The sequence below is a fragment of the Pelodiscus sinensis genome, chromosome 8, assembly GCF_052426305.1.
Source record: "Pelodiscus sinensis isolate ZL-2025 chromosome 8, ASM5242630v1, whole genome shotgun sequence".
Classification (NCBI taxonomy): domain Eukaryota; kingdom Metazoa; phylum Chordata; order Testudines; family Trionychidae; genus Pelodiscus; species Pelodiscus sinensis.
In genome coordinates this window covers 50,978,810-50,997,728 of record NC_143059.1, presented here as the reverse complement: position 1 = coordinate 50,997,728, position 18,919 = coordinate 50,978,810, and the positions used below count along the sequence as shown (strand labels likewise).

Here is an 18,919-nt window from a genome sequence, read left to right as displayed (position 1 = left end):
CACCGGTCAGGTCCCAAGGTTGCTGAACTAGAGAAGTTCAACCTGTATTATGTTTGGTTTTTGCTTCTTTCCCAAACCCTCTTTAAATTTCAAATATACATTTATTTTATCATTTATTAGATTACAATAAGACCACTATCTAAAGCTCTGGCAACCCTTACCAATCTTTTCAAATATATCAATAAATAAGCAAATGGATCATTACTCCAAAGTCAAATAACTTGGCAACAACATAGCATTCAATTAACTCCTACCCCTTTGCCCCTCCTTCGCATACTCTTTCTCTCTCTTTTTCACACCCCCATTATCAAAATTCTATACCACTGCTAACCAGACCTACTTGTCTCCTTTGGCAGGGGTGGGGGATGAGAGAAAAGATGGTCTATACAGTGAAGGATTTGGGACTCTGCGGTAGGTCAGTTTCCCTGGGAAGAGAAACTGATGTTAGTCAGAAGGTATTTTCTGTATAGTTTGTGCATGCACAAAATGTACACGGGTGCTCGTTACCTTGAAAAGAGATGGTCACACAGTAATTCCACTTTCAGAAATACAAACTAAAGATACCACCAAGTTCTTAAATTCAGCCCTATTCATTTAAAAACAGCTCTCAAGCATTTCTCCCTGGTCTGTGCCTATCAATTTTGCTTAGCAAATCCTTTCATCCAAAATCATTAGACTATGGGTGCATACTGCTCATTTTGTCACAACTAACCTGGACTAGTTCAGATACGCTTGGCCACTAATTTGCCTTGTGCAGCTGCTTTTGAACATCAAGGAACTTCACATAGGTTTAACTGAATGTACTAGTGCCAGCTCATATGCTAGTCTCCATTATGACTAAAGAGAATGCTTAACCCATGCAATCTTCTTAATGACCATTCCAGCTGCCATTGCTATAGCCAGTCCTATTGAGATCCATTGGGCCAGGCCTATGTTTCACTTTCTGTGCAGAGCTTCATATCATGCATTTCTATCATTAATTCATAACATGCATTTCATTAACACCTCTGTCAAATAGGGGAGAATTCAGCCCTACCTAGTTATGCCCCACAGAACCAGCTGAATTTATGAGCTCAGCCTGCCTCTGTATTCATGGAAATGAAAGTAGGAAGGAAAATGAGCTGCACCCACTCAGGAGCTGTAACTGACCCAGTCCAATTGTCAAAAGGGAAAAAAAACAAATGGTTCTTCCAGGCCCTTGGGGATGGCACCAGGGAGGCCCTACTGAGCTTCCTCAACTTTATGGGGCTATGAGGTTTGGCTGGGGTCAAGTCAAATGTAAAGAAGTCAGATAAGTCAAATAGCATTGCTGGCTGGTTTCTTGATATTGGAGGGATCAGCACAAGACAGTGGTCCCATTAGTGCCAGAGGGGTGTCTCTGCAGAGCTGCTGCAGAGGCACTGTATGCCATTCTGATTGTTCTCAGGAGTGTCAAGCTGCTGCAGTGTTCTCATTAATGTATCTAATTTATTTTGTTTTATACATACATACAGTAAAAAAGTGCCCATCTCATGCTTCTGATGCTCCTTGACAATCCTTCAAAACACATCAATGAAATAGACCATTGCTGTAGCCCTCACCCCCTGCAAACAGCAGTAACCAACCTACAAAAAATAGATTTATAAACCATAAGATATGTTGCCCAAGCCTTCTCATTCTTTTATAACAAGGAAAAACAAAGGAGCCAATGCTCTGCTTGCTTACTCACACAAGAAGGTCAGAACTTAGACCTATGGAAACCGAGATTCATTTATTATTGACAGAAAATCAGGAAGAAGACCAAACTAATGTTTAATTTTTGCTACTGTGTACAAATCCACATGGATTATGAATAAAAGTAGCTAGAGTAAAAATATTATTAAGAGTGCCAAGAGAAGCAACAGCCATGTTCTGTTAAATGGCACAAAATGCATTTTATTCATGGATTCATCTTGATAAGATTTCTTAAATTTGTTCACATGTAATTTAATTGTGCACTTCTTATCCTCCTTAGTAATAAGTCTGCCCATTTAGATTGCTGATCAGTTATATTAGAAAAATCTGTTTTAATCAGTATTACAGTTTAATTATTAATTATTAAAGACAAACCTCTTAGCTTGATTGCTGCAAAGAATATCTGACTCAGAACCAGAGCACTGTGTAGGCTGGAGCTGATCTGGAAGAGCAAATATTTTTCTTAAACATGAGATAAAGGAAGCTGATAGTAGGCCTGTGTAGCTGTGGGAATGAAAATGTCTCTCTCAAAACATTTTAAAAGGTCAGCTACATCTCCACACTATGAACTAATTATATAACCTTGTGGATATTTTGTGACTGCAGCCTTTTGGATAAATTATTATTTTCAGCTATAAGAGAGGATTAATTTATTCTTACCACCTTATCCCAACCTCACTCTCTATTAAAAATCCAAAATCAATTTGTGATGAAAAATATTGTAGCTTTTGCTGTGTAGAACTGTATGTTTACTTAACAAATATGGTGTGTATCGTATCTAAGGTATTTTTTTCATAACACAGGGTTTCATAAGTAGAATTTGTTAAACAGAAGCAGATTATGAAGGTTGTTTTTCTCTTCTGTTTATTGTCATGAAATCTGTTAGGATTGATATTAATAGTCTAGTTCCAACATAATCAGGTTCAAGAGCCGTAAGTGGCTGTTTAGTATGTCTCCCGGAGCTTTTTGCAGCACATGATATTAAAACACTATCTAAGTCTATGTCTACACAGCAACGTTATTTCAGAATAACTAATGTTATTCTGAAATAACATAGTCCACATCTACAGACAAGCAGTTATTTTGACATAATGTTGAAATATTGTCGAGCTGGAGGACTGCTTACTACTACTCCTGTAACCCTCATTGTATGAGGAGTAAGGGAAGTCGGAGTGCTCTGTCTCGAAATAACTGCTGTGTAGTCAGCACCAAAAGTCAAAATAAGCTATTTCGATTTAAGCTACACAATTAGCATAGCTCAAGTTCCGTAGCTTATATCAAGTTTAGCCCTGATGTGTAGATGTGCCCTAAATTATTAACCAGTCAGTATGCTTTTATTGTATTATCAACAGACTGTAACTAATAATATAATAATACTTGGCCAATCATTTTGCTGTGAGAATCTACTATACATTTGAGAGAGTTTGTGAGTGAGTGAGTGAGTGAGTCTGTCTGTTTGTTCAAGAGTTCCTCCTAAATAGTAAGAGCTAGGATCACTAAATTCAGTATACAGCTTCTTCTTATCATAATCTAGAGCAAGGCAAGGGTTTGATTATACAGAGATGCATAAAACCATACAGAAAAGAGACAGAATCACCAGGCAGGTCAAAGGGGCTGGCTGGGGACACTCCCCGTTCAGAGTGCCCTAGCCCCAAACGTCCCACCATACAGGTGGGGGGGGGCTGCAACTCTCCCCTCTACTTGTACAAGAACGTTGTTATCTGTTCCCCTTTGTCAGGGAGCAAGGCAAAAGTGCACAATTTGCTAAAGAGTACAGGAAGCAGACAAACCTGGACCTGCCCCAGCCATGCTCCCCCTCCCCTAGCTTTGCCTGCGGGAGCTGCAGCAATCATGGAGAGGCGCTTCTCACCTGGCTCCAAGCTGCTGCAGTGAGAAAAGTTTGTCTGGAGGAAGGGATAACACTACAGCTGCTCCCCCTCCCCCCGCCCGCAGCTGGTACGGTGGGGATCAAGGGTCTGTGGTCTGGCCCTAGCCTCCAGCTATCCCCACACACATCCTGGGTTCCCTAGGTGGGATCCAATCTGTGTTGCCCAGCTCCAGGGATGGTCCCACCAGGGCCACTGTCGCAGGACCAGTGGGAAAATTCTCTCCTGCTCTCGTCCAGCGCTTACCGGGACCAGTGGCCAGCAATGTTCAGAGTCCTTTCCCTAGCAGGCCATTGTCCAGCTGGTATATCCACCCCTCTGGTCACTCTGCAATATATCTGTCCTCTGCACTTACTGCCCCCACTAGTCACTCTGTAGTATTGCTGTACTCTGATCAGCCCCCTCCCTTTTGATGTCATGGAAAACGGTTCCATTTCATGCACTTCTCATTTTCTTGGCACAATCAAACCCTGACCGTGCTTTAAGTTAGGATAAGAAGAAGCTGCATAACAAATTTGGTGGTCTTAGCTCTTGCCATTTAGGAGGTGTTCTTGAACAAACGACTGGCAGACGGACTCACAGATGCATTCTAATATATATATATATATAAACAATATAAAAAGAAAAATGAATTCATACTAGTGTGGCTCACTTGGATAATAGTGATCGCTATTTTGGATCTGGAACCAATGAGGTGTGAGTATCACTGGTTAGCTTTTGACACAAATTTAAATTATAATACGTTTTTGCGGGGGGTAGGGGGGCTATGCATGAAGTAAAGGATATTTGTTCAACCTGATACATTTAGCTGTACTTCACAGTTGCTGGGCAGAATTATGCATACATTAATTTTAAATTATTATGGGCATCTCAGAATGAAAATAAAAGCATATATAGTACAAAAAATTACCATGTTCTGCTTTAGATGCTATTGCTATGCCATGAAATCTCATATTACTCTTAGAAGCCTTACAGTATATGTAGTGATCCCCTTGCTCTACTCCCTTTCATGAGAGAAGACCAGAAAATTCATTGTCATCTAATTGTATTTAGATTCCATTCCTGTCAGAAGGTATCCGAATTCATGGAGAGAAAGTAACTGAAGCACTAAGGCCGTTTCATGAGAGAATGGAAGCCTGTTTTAAGCAGCTTAAAGAAAAAGTGGAAAAGCAATATGGTATAAGAACAATTGTAAGTTGTCTCTAAACGTGAAATTTTAAAAGTTTGTTTTTAGAATTGTTGAAATTCTTATTTCAGAGATGAAATGAATATATAGAAAAAACACTTTTAATAGATAGTTGATTAAGAATCTTCAGAGAGTAAGTGGTTTTTTTCATTGTGTTTTGTTGTTGTGGAGGTGATGGTAGATTTAAACTCATTTTTAGATAGTGGTTTATTTTTCTTAACATTCCTAAAATTGTCCACGTGGGTAGCCACATGAAAGTGTAGTAACTTGCTTGTGTTGCACATCAGATGAGTATCTCTTCTGAGGTTAGACTAGATCTTTCTGGTTTCCAGTTTTTTGTCCTGTACTATAGTCCCATCAGAAGATTGTCTTCTAAGCATAAATGTATGTCAAAGGCTTCAACAGATATCTTCCTCTGTAACTATGATAGATGAATAGATCTACTTGGTTAATTTACCTCTGAACTGGCAATTATAGCTTAGAGCATGGGGCCCATACATGTACATCACTTAAATTGTCAGTGCCTAGGAGAAGTCACCAAATATCCTAAAAAACATTCAAGATCCCTTATCAACTTGTTAAAGCGGCGAATGGCTTGCTAACTACAGAAGCAGCTTCTCCTCTCTTGGAATTCACACCTCCAGATCAGCTACTAGAAGTGGGCCTCATCCTCCTTGATTGGATCTACGTCGTCATCTCCAGCCTGATTCTGGTCTGCATGTTTATACTTGCCTCTGGAAATTTCCACTACATGCATCTGACGAAGTGGGTCTTTTCCCACAAAAGCTTATGCTCCTACACTTCAGTTAGTCTATAAGGTGCCACAGGACTCCTCGCCACTTTTGCAGATTCAGACTAACACGGCTACCCCTCTGATACTATCAACTTGTTGGAAGTCAAGATAGTCCCTTAAAACATTAATTTTAAGGCTCTTTAACATAGATTACAATCTCAAATTCTGACATCATTGAAGCATTCATTCTTTGAAGTCAGAGGTTCATGTCATGAAGTATCGCTTCCAAAGCTAGATTCCAGTTCTGGGGCTGTTTTAAATGCTTTTTCAGTAAGTCAGGGTCCTGTAACTACAGATTCTCAGAAATGACTTGCTACTCTTAAGTACAAATTGCATCTTTGACCTTACTTGTAAATCTCCTGCTACTATAACTCTACAAACTGTATTTCAGGAGAGCAGGGATAGATGGTCCTCAGTACTTTAATTTGCACTCTCCCAGCATGAACAAATCACTTTTGGCCACCCTTCAGGATGCAGCCAGAATTTGGAATACTGTTCTGCAATATTGGATGAATTTTACAGCTGCAGAATCACAGAATAAGTAGGATCCCTTCTATTCCATTCATGAACTTTCTGTAGACCTGTAAGGTAAGATTAATCGGGCAGGAGCTCCCAACAGGTCTGAGATTTTAGGTAGCCTTTACCAGAGGCAGCACAAGAGTATGGAAGATGTGGTTCATTAATCTCACCTCACTGCATACCCATGAGAAGACTAGCCACAGTCTAGTCCTTAGTGAATGACAATTGAAATCCAAATAGGAAAAGTTTGTAAAAAGATAAAGAAGTCTGTTAAGATTAATTCTAGGATGGATTCCAATAGTAGGAAGAGCTGCCTGATATTATCAGAGGGGTAGCCGTGTTAGTCTGAATCTGCATAAACAACGAAATGTCCTGTGGCACCTTAGGGTATATCTACATTTGACCCTTTTTCAAGAGAGGGATGCAAATGAAGACATTTGAAATTGCAGATGAAGCCAGGTTTTAAATATCCTTGCTTCATTTGCATAATAGCGCTATTTCGAAATAACAGATGCTGTTAAGACATGGTTATTTCGCAAGAAAACCCTTCTCTCAAAATAACTGGTAAACCACATTGTATGAGGAATAAGGGTTATTTTGAGAGAAGGGTTTTCTCTCGAACTAACCACATCTTAACAGCGTCTGTTATTTCAAAATAGTGCTATTTTGAAATAGCGCCAAAACGGGAAATTTAAATCCCGGCTTCATTTGCAATTTCAAATGTCTTCATTTGCATCCCTCTCTTGAAAGAGGGTGCAAGTGTAGACATACCCTCAGGGTATGTCTACACTACAGCACTAATTTGAACTAACTTAATTCGAAATAAGCTAATTCGAATTAGTGCATCTAGACCTAAAAACTAATTCAAATTAGCGTTTTGCTAATTCGAAATAGCATGTCCACATTGAGTGGACCCTGAACCAAAGTTAAGGCTGGCCGGAACCAGTGCCGGCAGGGCATCAGGTTATGACTTAGAGTGTTGAGCAGCTGCCTCAGGCTAGCCGAGGGCTGTGCTTAAAGGGACCCGACCCCCACTCCGGACAGACAGTTCTCAGGGTTCCCCGCTTGCTTGTCTAACTCGATGAGGGACAGCAAAGCAGTCCTTTCTTGGAGTGCCCTGAGTGTCCACACTCAGCACATCACAGCACTCGGCCATCTGCCCGGCTGCACTTGCCACAGGCTGCCATCTGGGGGGGGGGGTCAATCCAGGAGGCCCTGTCAGGATCCAGGAGGCCCTGCAGGAGAGCTTCTACCCTGAGGAGCCCGCAGAGCCACCCCAATCCTCCCCATCGGGGGCTTGTGCCCCATTCTTCCCTCACCTCATTCCATTAACCCTTCCCTAAGCCCCCCCTTCCTGATGTACAAAATAAAGGACACGTGTTCAAAAATAGAAACTCTCTTTATTTAACAAAACTGGGGGAGGGGGGATTAACCTCTGGGGAGACTGGGAAAAGGAGGTGGGAGAGAGGGTGGGAGAGGGGGAAACCTGGGAGGAGGGAGCTGGAAGGGGGAAGCCAGGGGAAGAAGGAGGAGGGGAAGTATAAAACTATGGTACGCCATATCTTCACTACTATGTACAGATGTGGTCTCCTCACCTCAAAAAAGATATTTTGGCCTTGGAAAGGGTTCAGAAAAGGGCAACTAAAATGATTAGGGGTTTGGAACAGGTCCCATATGAAGAGAGGCTAAGGAGACTGGGACTTTTCAGCTTAGAAAAGAGGAGACTGAGGGAGGATATGATAGAGGTCTATAAAATCATGAGTGGTATGGAGAGGGTGAATAAAGAAAAGTTATTCATTAGTTCCCATAATAGAAGGACTAGAGGACACCAAATGAAATTAATGGGCAGCAGGTTTAAAACTAATAAGTGAAAGTTCTTCTTCACACAGCACGTAGTCAACCTGTGGAACTCCTTGCCACAGGAGGCTGTGAAGGATAGAACAATAACAGAGTTTAAAGGGAAGTTAGATAAATTCATGGAGGTTGGGTTCATGGAGTGCTATTAGCCAGGGTGTAGGAACGGTGTCCCTGGCCTCTGTTTGTGGAAGGCTGGCGATGGATGGCATGAGACAAATCGCTTGGTCATTGTCTTCAGTCCATCCCCTCTGGGGTACCTGATGCTGGCCGCTGCCGGCAGACAGGCTACTGGGCTAGATGGACCTTTGGTCTGACCCAGTACGGCCATTCTTATGTTCTTATGATCTAAGCTCAGGGCTCAGGGTTGTGGGTCTCACTGGACCAACTTGATTTTCATGCAGACCTGCTCCTGGGTTTGCATGTGGCCTTTGGTGGCCAGGCTGGAAGCTATCTTGCCCTAGACAGCCGCATTCCTGTGCCTAGTGTAGAGATCGTGGACGTTGGAGGCCTCCCTCCAAACCTCGATGAGGTCCACGATCTCCGCACTAGACCAGGCGGGCGCCCGCCTCTTCCGGCCCTGGGCAGGCTCCTGGGAGCCACCAGCCTGGTCCTCGGAAGAGGCGGCGGGTTGGGTGGCAGCGGGTGGCTGGTTCATGCTGTGCCAGGTGCAGGGTCTGCTGGCTGGGTGCTGGCAGGCTTGCAACTGGCACGGGCACCATAGCCAGCCTGTGCCCCTTTAAGGGCTCCGGGGCTGGGAGGGGGGCAGAAGAGTTTCCCTGGTTTGGCCCAGAATGGCCACCAGGGCAACCTAGGAAGGGCTAGCCTCCAACTAGTTCAAATTAAGTGGCTACACAGCCCTTAATTGGAACTACTTAATTCGAACTAGGCGTTAGTCCTCGTAGAATGAGGTTTATCTAGTTCGAATTAAGTGCTCCACTAGTTCAATTTAAATTCGAACTAGCGGTTTGTATGTGTAGCCCCTATTAAAGTTAATTCAAACTAACGTCTGTTAGTTCGAATTAACTTTGTAGTGTAGGCATACCCTTATAGATTAACAAATTTATTGGAGCATAACATTTCGTGGGCAAAGACAAAGTGGGTCTTTGCCCACAAAAGCTTATGCTCCAATAAATCTGTTAGTCTATAAGGTGCCACAGGACTTCTCATTGTTTATGCCTGACATTATATCTCTTGTAAGAAAAAGACAAAACCCTGTAATTCATTATATCCAAAACTCAGTGCACCAAATTGTGTTCACAATTACGATGGATTTATTGCATTCTATGTCCAGTGACTGTGTTACTCCAAACTGAAACTTGTGTAACTGGGATCAAGATCTGGAACTGAATTTCTCTTATTATTAGGGCTCATCTGGACTATAGGGAACAGTTAAAAGAAGATATGCAAATTCCCTTTGTCGAAAAGCCGCATAAACCTCCTTTTTTGAGGAAAAGCAGCTTTTTAACGAAGGGGGCAGTTCACGGAAAAAGCCGCATCTTAATTACTTTCCCTTTCAAAAGTTCCACTTTCGAAAGTGCAATCTGAAGAAGATATCAAATTCACGCAGAATTTGCATATCCTCTTTCGACCATTCCACGTAGTCTAGATATGCCCTTACTGGGGATCACACAAGTGTTTAAGGTGCTATAGGACCAAAGGGTTTAGAATGTGTATTTTTAAACACACTAAGTCAGAATCTTTGCTATGACAGGTTTCCACTGGACACAGCAGAGTGGGACAACAGTGATCTAGTTATAGCTCTCTAATTCTCTTTACAGTGTCAGTGAAGCTTAGAGCATCCTGGGCCAGGTGCCAACAAGTCTCAGAGAAAATAGGAAGAACATAGCACACATTAGCTATACCACCTCTCCACCTGATTAAACAGCCTACTCTGGAAATCTGTGGGATGGGTGGCATGAGAGCCAGTACACCAGGGAATCCCCAGATACACAATGGGAGCAAAATGAACCAATGAATTTGACTTTGATAACCCAGACTTCAGAAATTCATTTTCAGTTTTTTCAGTGGTGGTGATGTTAAGGTAATGATGACATATTTAAAGAAGATAGAAATCCTATCTAAAGCTTACCAGCCTTGATAGAATCCTTGTAAATGTTGTTCACTTTATAGTCCTTAAATCCCTACTTGATGTATTTGATGCACTGTGCTTCTAAATAATAATTTATTCCCAAGGAGAAACAAGATATTGACATTGACTACAGTTATGTGTCACTTGCTTCAGTCATATTCATTACATCGTCAAAGAGATGACTGGAAATTCAGACCTAGTTGGTGTTATCTTGCCCGTGTCACTCTGATCCGCTACTAAGAATTGATGGAATTTTATCACTTCTGTCTTTCTTGTACAGTACCAGCTTGCCAGAAGTTGACAGAGTGGAAAAGCTACCTGTGACTAAATGGCATGAGAGTCTTATTTTTGTCTGAAAGAGTTCAATTATTTTATGCATATATCAGTTATTAATGATTAACAAAGCTTATATAAATATTCAGAACTATAAAAGAGCATCTGCATAAAAACAACTTTTAAATATTTTCTTCTCAACCTAAATGTCACTCCGTGAAAGTGGCTCTGTTAACAGCAATAGCGTATTCTTGGTTTTTAAAAACTTAGGCTCATAATTCCTGTTGCTCAGTGGTAGAGCACACTAGGGTACCAGTAGCGAGCCATGTTCACCACATCTTGGAGGAAACTGTAGGTGCTTCAAGAGGTAGGCCTTATAAGGGGCTGGTGGCCTTTGTGATTCCCAGTAAGTACTATGGGAAAGGTTATTTTATTGGAACTGGCAGAAAAGGGAATGACTGCAAATAATAATTGTGCAATAAATGGTAAATGTGTCAGTCCGTAGGGGTCAGTCCAATTGAGAATCAGGGCTCTTCAGGCATAATAGTGCTCTGGTTCAGGGACTTTCCCCTTTTCTGTAACCAAAAGAAAGAGAAGTGCAATAAGGAGAGGGAGAGCTATTAGGAATTATAGCCATACACATGCTTAAAATTAAGCATATTCTTAAGTATTTTCCTGAATCATGACCTGTTTGCATTTTCTTCTTAAATATACCTAATTTAGTAACAAAATCTCTATGTGATTATAGATGATTTGTTACTAAAATAGCATAAAATTCCAGGTGGACAGGAAGCATTTAATCATTCAGCATTATATGAACATGAATCACAAATTTCAGGTTGTGTTCTAAAAGGAGTACAATCATATTTTTCTTTGTTTTAGCCCTCAAGCTTGGATGATAGACGAGGCAGTCGGCCAAGATCTATGGTTAGATCATTCACAATGCCTTCATCTTCAAGACCTTTATCTGTTGCATCAGTATCTTCTGTCTCATCGGACAGTACACCTTCTAGACCTGGCTCTGATGGGTAAGTAAAGTATAATAATTATGACCTTGTGATTGTGGAGAAAGATTCTGCATACAAATCCTTAATCCTTCAGGATTGTTAGAAGCCTTCAGCACCTAAAAATCTCCTTAATTACAAATGTCTATTATAGTGCATTTGTTATCTTAATTCTTTGTTTTATAAAGTTACCAATATGAGCAAATAAAGCTCAAGTAAATTTCTTTTGAGCAAACTGTTTCAGTACTGAAATCAGTTTTGGATATGTAGGTGGGGGAAATGTAGGTCTTCTTAGAAGATATTTTATAAAATTCTTTGCCTCCTCTCCAGCAGTGATACTTACATCTTGCTACCACTGGCCACCACTCAGAAGAAAAGCATTGTTTTTTAACGAATACCATCATTTCTTAAAATAACTTTGTTCTTTTAAGAATCTTGTTTAATGCTAATTTCAAGAAACACTATTTGATTTTTATATCATGTTACCAAGATAAATATGATGTATGTTTTATAGCTTGTAAAAAGCCTAAGGTGAATGTAATCCTTTGAGAGGATTAAGAATGTGTTTATTCCAAGTGGCTTTCACTAAACATTTGGCGAGGTCCTTCCATATAATCATATTGGGTAACCCTTGAGGTGGTGAGCAAGTACAGATTGGCGTAATGCAGGGTTTAGCTGACTTTTTAATCGTTCATTCTCACTTCTGGTGCCAACAGGTGAAGCTTTTTGGTAGGATTGCTCTTCATCAGCAGAAAATGACTTAAAAGAAAATTGTATATTCATACAAGGCTAATGTGAAAATATGTGTGTGCTGCCATCATCAGAGTGTCATTCTCACTCCTTATGCTACTTTTTTTCATTTCTTCATATTTGTCTTTTTCCTCTACCCCAGCTCTGCCATTGTACATACTAGTTGGCAGGCTGGGGGGGGGGGAGCGCAGCACATGTAGAGGCCAATCAGACTGGGATTGTTCCACTGGAATCAGTTTTCCTTTGTCCTCCACCTTCAATCTGTTTCTTTTTTAGTTCCATTTTGCAGAACGAAACTATAACACAAGTCCTTGAGCAAGCTTTTTACATATGGAGCTGTTACGAAGAAATACAGTTAGTCAATTTGCTTTTATAGCCATGTAGGTTGGTCTGCCCTCTTCCCCTGAAGTCAATTAAGCCTGAACAGTAAAGTAAAACAGGCTCATTCTGCAGCTCAGCTGAAACAGTGAAGCAAGCAGCAAGGCAGCTATAATAAATATCATGACAACATACTGGTTACACTTCGTCACCACAAAAAAATTTGAGTTTTGAAGCTCATTGTGAAATAGGGCCTGATCCAAGGCTCATTAAAATTAATGAGAGTTTCTCAGTGTATTTGAATGGACTTCGTGTCAGGCAAATAGTGCTTGCAGTTTTATTTGCACTAACAAAGCTCTTGGTTTCACTTTCACTAAGAAGTACATCTATCACATTCTGGGCTATAATTCAGACCAGTGAGAGGTTGTGTCACCTCTTGTCCTGTAACTCTAAGAGCTTTAAAAATGCTCTACACCATAGCTCCTTGTCTGGATACACTCCCAGTCAATATACAAGAACGCACTGAGTGGCTCTATGCTATGCAATTCCGGTTCAGCACTCGACCCCAGCAGCCATTTTGTGCATCAGCTCCTACTCATAAGGTTAATTAGTAAGAGTGTGTCTCGACTACATGGTTCCGTCGACATGAAATGAGGTTTACAGGATCTGACGACAAAGGGTTCTGGGGTCAGCAGATCCCCGTCTAGACTGCCGTACTGTGCTGACAAACAGCTGATTGGCACAGTATGGTGCCCATTTTGATTTAAATGAAGCGGCGATTATTTAAATCACAACTTCATTTCCCTTTGTCGTCCTGCCTTATCTACATGGCTCCGTTGACGGAGCCATGTAGTCTAGATACACCCTAAGGGTCCTATAAGCGGTGCACTCATCTCTCATGAGGTGGCCCCTTGTGTCAGTGCATATGTCTGAACTCTCTCCCTTTCAATTTGTCCCATCTCCAAAATAGAGCGGTACCTCAGAACTTCTCTGGAGGCAATGTCTTTGCCTTCTCAAGACCTTTCTGGCCTCTGCTCTTCAGCTAGGCCACTAAAAGAGTTTAGTTCTCCCTACTAGGGTGCATCAGTATCCAGTCCATTTTCTCCAGTGATTAATGGACAGTTGAGGGAGACACGGTCACACCTACTACTCCATGTCCCAGCCACAGACCCTGTGGATAGCAGCTGTTGCTGTGTCCCTTTAAACTCTGATGTTTCTCTGATTCATGAGGCCATTTCACCACAGCCCTATGCCATCATCACCCTTATCTCAGGTCCTTGTCCTAATGCAGTCCCTGAAAACAGTTTAAGGCTCGTTCTGACTCTCCCTGGCTTCTGGCAGCACTACCTCGTACAAGGTCTTTCAGCTCTTTCCACCATCCATACACCATCCACACTCTTCCAACTCTATCAAGGAACTGAACTTGTTCTGGTCATTCAGCTCTTCTTATACTAACCTAGTAGGCCGTGAATGGCAGCTTCCCACGCACCCATTCTAGGCAGCTTCAATGACCTTTCTGCTGCTCTTTTCTGAAGCTATGTCTAAACTATGTTTTTTTTCTGGGATACCTCGTGTCTGCTCTTCCGCTTTTTTTTTTTTTGTGGAAGAGCAGACACGCTCTTTCGGAAGCCCTGTCTTCCTCCTCCCACAAGGAAGGAGAGCTCTTCTGAAAGTCGTTTTTTTTCTAAAATATGGCCCACTGAAGATGGGCCAAATTTCCAGAAAAGCCTCTTCCAAAAAACTATCGGAAAAAGCTACGCAAATTGCAGAGCACAATTTGCGTACCTTTTTCCGATAAAGCCCCATAGTGTAGAAGATATAGCCTGAGACAGAATGTGGCAGAGCTACAAGGCTTTAATCAGGAGGCCTCAGGGCCTAATCCATCCTGTCACAGGCCTACTTCTACAAAGTGCTGATTTTAATATCTTTTGTCAGATGTCTGTTGAATGAATTTAAGTTGTAAGAGGGACTGGCCAGAAAGTGAAATTTCTGCTCTGTAGGAAATTTATGAAAAATCCTCACATGGTACAAAAAATGAAATTTCAAAATTTCCCACAGGGTAGGAATTCATTTTGAAAAAATAACATTTTATTTCAACCTTTTCAAAATATTCTCATGCTCCAACAGATGCCCAGAGATGTGGCAATCCAACATATATGGAGCTGACAGGTCAGCCTTGGAAGCCCTGACTCGGGAGCAGTCAAACTGGTAGTCTGTCTGGGAGCCAGGGCTGCCAACAATCTTGAAGTCTGGAAGCCCTGAGACCCCAGGCCTTCAGAGAGCCAGCAGCTTCGAAGCTCATGCTTCCCAGACTTCCAATTGGGCTGCTAAGTATTCAGTTGAGCTGGTAGGAAATGATTTTTCTGCTAGCAACTGGTGTCCATGGTTTCTACTGGAATTTCATCTTAATCGTCACGTTCCCATGGAATATTTTGAAGTTAAAAAATTGGTATTCTCCAATAGAAAAATATTACATCTGAAGATTTCCAGCCAGTTCTGGTTCTTTTTTTAAAATCAGGTCATTGTTTTACATAATTATTTAGCACCTTTTCTGTAAGAAGTTTGATATGAGTTTTGAATGGGTTAACATATTAAAGGAAGTTCATTATAGTGTTAGTTTAGATTTAAAATATCCTTTTAAAAATACACACTGTTGCTGATAAAAGTTACATATTGACAATGAAATCAGTAGCTCTGATTTCAGAATTGCCAAATGTACTTGAAAGATTAATATAAAAGCAAAACAACAAAAATTAATTAACAGGACCCAGTAATTTTGGAAGTAGGCTCTTAAGAAGATAAACTGCAAGGGATGTCTATTATCCTCAATGCAAATGAAAGTTACCTGCATAAATTTCCTATGCATTTTCTGCAATACCGAATATTTAATAGTGGGCAGTAGCTGATTTATAAATACATATTATTCTGTTAGTTTTCTGTTTCCCCATTCTTTGGAAATACTAATAAGCAGGGCTCGCCGAACTGCGGTGAGCCCCGCTCTCTAGCTGCGCTGTCCGGCGATATGCGCGTGTGCAGATCGCCTGAACCCAGCTCTTCCGGGTCGCAGTCTGCTCGCCACAGGCGAGTAGATTGCATTATTTGTCGAGCCCTGCTAATAAGTATGAGTAATCCTGCCTGTACTGCTTACTGTATATATCTTTATAACTCCAAAGGTGTGGCCACTCACCTCCAAGTGCATGCCTGTACTCTCTGTTTTCGTAATGTCCTCCATTCGTAGCTTCTCTTTTCAGATGGATTTTCAATGAATTTGTGGCTATGTGATAGTCTGTATGTGAAACAAATACAATAACTCCTCTCTTAACGCCGTCCTGCTCAACAGGGTTTCCTTGTTACATCATTGATCATTGTTACAAGCTCAATTCAGCTAGACACATAAAGGGTAACAAGAAGACATTCTATAAATATATTAGAAGCAAGAGGAAGACTAAGGACAGAGTAGGCCCATTGCTTAGTGAAGAGGAAAAAACAATAACAGGAAACTTAGAAATGGCAGAGGTGCTTATTGACGTCTTTGTTTTGGTCTTCACCAATAAGTTTGATGATGAAGGGATGCCTAAAACAGTGAAGGCTAGTGGAAATGGGGTAGGTTTAGAATTTAAAATAAAAAAATAGCAAATTACAAATTACTTAGAAAAGTTAGATGTCTCTAAGTCATCAGTGAAATGCATCCTAGAATACTCAAGAAGCTGATAGAGAAGGTATCTGAGCCTTCAGCTATCATCTTTGAAAAATCATGAAAGTCAGGAGAGATTCCAGAAGACTAGAAAAGGGCAAATATAGTGCCCTTCTATAAAAAGGGAAATAAGAACAACTCAGAAAACTACAGACCAATCAGTTTATCTTCTGTGCCAGGAAAGATACTGGAACAGGTAATTAAGGAATTCATCTGCAAACATCTGGAAGAAAATAAAGTGATAAGTAACAGCCATCATGGATTTGTAAAGAACAAATCATGTCAAACCAATCTGATAGCTTTCTTTGATAGGTTATCAAGTCTTGTGGATAAGGGAGAAGTGGTGGATGTCGTATACCTAGATTTTATTAAGGCATTTGATACAGTTTTGCCTGACCTTCTTATCAATAAACTAGGCAAATACAACTTAGATGGGGCTACTTTAAGGTGGGTGCATAACTGGTTGGATAACCGTTCTCAGAGAGTAGTTATTAACAGTTCACAGTCATGCTGGAAGGGCATAACAAGTGGGATTCCACGGGGGTTCTATTTGGGACCGGTTCTGTTCAGTACCTTCAGCAACAATTTAGGTGATGGCATTAGAGAGTACACTTATTAAGTTTGCAGATGATACCAAGCTGGAAGAGGTTGCAACTACTTTGGAGGATAGAGTCATAGTTCAAAATGATCTGGATAAACTAGAGAAATGGTCTGAGGTAAATAGGATGAAGTTTAATTAAGACAAATGCAAAGTACTCCACTTAGGAAGGAACAATAAATTTTACACATACAGAATGGGAAGTGACTGTCTAGGAAGGAGTACTGCTGAAAGGGATTTAGGGGTCATAGTGGACCAAAAGCTAATTATGAGTCAACAGTGTGACACTGTTGCAAAAAAAGCAAATATGATTCTGGGATGCATTAACAGGAGTGTTGTGAGCAAGACTTGAGAAGTCATTCTTCCGCTCTACTCTGCACTGATTAGGCCTCATTTGAAGTACTGTGTCCAGTTCTGGGTGCCACATTTCAAGGAAGATGTGGAGAAATTGGAGAAGGTCCAGAGAAGAGCAACAAAAATGATTAAAGGCCTAGAAAACATGGGCTATGAGGTAAGGCTAAAGGAATTGGCTTGTTTAGTTTAGAAAAGGAAAGACTAAGAGGGGAGATGATAGCGGTTTTCAGGTATCTGAAAGGGTGTCATAGGAAGGATGGGGAAAATTGTTCTCCTTGGCCTCTGAGGATAGGACAAGAAGCAATGGGCTTAAACTGGAGCTGGGGAGGTTTAGGTTGGACATTAGGAAAAATTTCCTAATTGTCAGGGTGGTTAAACACTGGAATAAACTGCCTACGGAGGGTTGTGGAATCTCCATCACTGGACATATTTAAGAGCAGGTTAGACAGACATCTATAGGGTTGATCTACATGATGCTTGGGCCTGCCATGAGGGCAAGGGACTGGACTTAATGATTTGTCGAGATCTCTTCCTTTTCTAGTATTCTATGATTCTATCACTGAACTATTAGAGAACATACTCATTTAAAGTTGTGCAATTCTGCTTATAACCTTGTTTGTCATCCTGCTAGCAGGTTGGAGCTTGGAACCTGGGTGGGCCTCCTTTATCTTCCCCCAGGCCTCCCATTCTCTGGTAGGCCCTGTAGATGAGCAACTCCCCTCTCCTTCTCACACCTCCTACTCACAGAAATCAGATGTTGTTGGCATTCAGGAGTCTCATTGGCAGGGAGAGAGTGAAGACTCAGCATGCAACTTTCCCTTCCCTCCCCAGAGTCTCCTGTATTCCCCAGAACAATTGATTGCTGTGAGGAGGGCAGAAGGATGCTGTATACCCCATCCTCACTTTTCCCCCATCTCTCTCTGCGCCTCCTACTTGCAGCAATCTGCTGTTTGGCAGGATTCAGGAGGCTCATGGGGGTGGGCGAAGGAGCAAGAATGCACTTGCGGAGCAGGGAAAGTGAGGTAGATCTGGGGCAGAGCTGTGGATTGAGCACCTCCCAGCACTTTGCAAAGTCAGCATCTGTGCAGCCGTGCATGCACCATGAGGCGGAGGGAGTCAGTTCATAACCAGGTTCAGTTTCAACAGGGACATGTTTTCAACTACTGCCATGTCTCTATGGTGTCTCCTTCCTCCTGGCTTCCTTGATACTGCCTTATAGCACATCAAGTTACATTATCAATAAAGCCTTGAGGGTTAGTTCCTCAGTTCACCAGCCGAATGCTAGTTCATCATTTAGCAATAAGGATATCCTGGGGAATATCTAAGGTCACCATTTTGGGATAGGAGGCTGCAGCTGATAACAACACAGTTGCTTTGGGAGAAACTCAGGGAGCTCTGAGCAGGTCCCTAGACAATTCTCTGATTATAACTTGTTTAAAAATTATACTATATACGTATATAATGTCTTTTGTGTGGTGGAAAACATTCCTCTCCCCTCCCCACCACCACTATTTAAATGAATTTTTATGGAGAAAAGATACCTCCTCTCTATGCAACTTGGAGGATCCCACTTTATTCCCTTTTTCTATGACAGGTTATGTTTGCAGGGCCTTCTGAAAGGCCTCAAACGGTCTTGGACCATCCCATCACAGTCACCCATATTTAAATATTTCAATGTACTGTATATTTTATGAAAATGTAATTCCTGATTCTACACTGGAAGCCTCCAATACACATTCCTGAACATTTGAACCCTAGAAAATACCTCTGAATTTTACAAGTTCAGTGGATAACAATACAGGAACAGAGTCTACCGATATACAGCAACTCTATAGTGCAGTACAGTGAAAGCTTTGTATGTCAGGACTCATGGAGAATGGGGGTT

General features: G+C 41.4%; 1 protein-coding gene across 2 annotated transcripts in view; it reads left to right on the top strand.

The window, feature by feature from the left end:
- Window positions 1-18,919, top strand: part of DOCK1 (dedicator of cytokinesis 1) — a 567,625-nt gene that overhangs the window by 510,127 nt on the left and 38,579 nt on the right. For both annotated transcript variants that reach the window (XM_075935276.2, XM_075935277.2), the window contains exons 47-48: window positions 4,653-4,790; window positions 11,199-11,344. In XM_075935276.2, coding sequence (XP_075791391.2) covers window positions 4,653-4,790; window positions 11,199-11,344 — 284 coding nt within the window. The remainder of the gene's footprint in view (window positions 1-4,652; window positions 4,791-11,198; window positions 11,345-18,919) is intronic.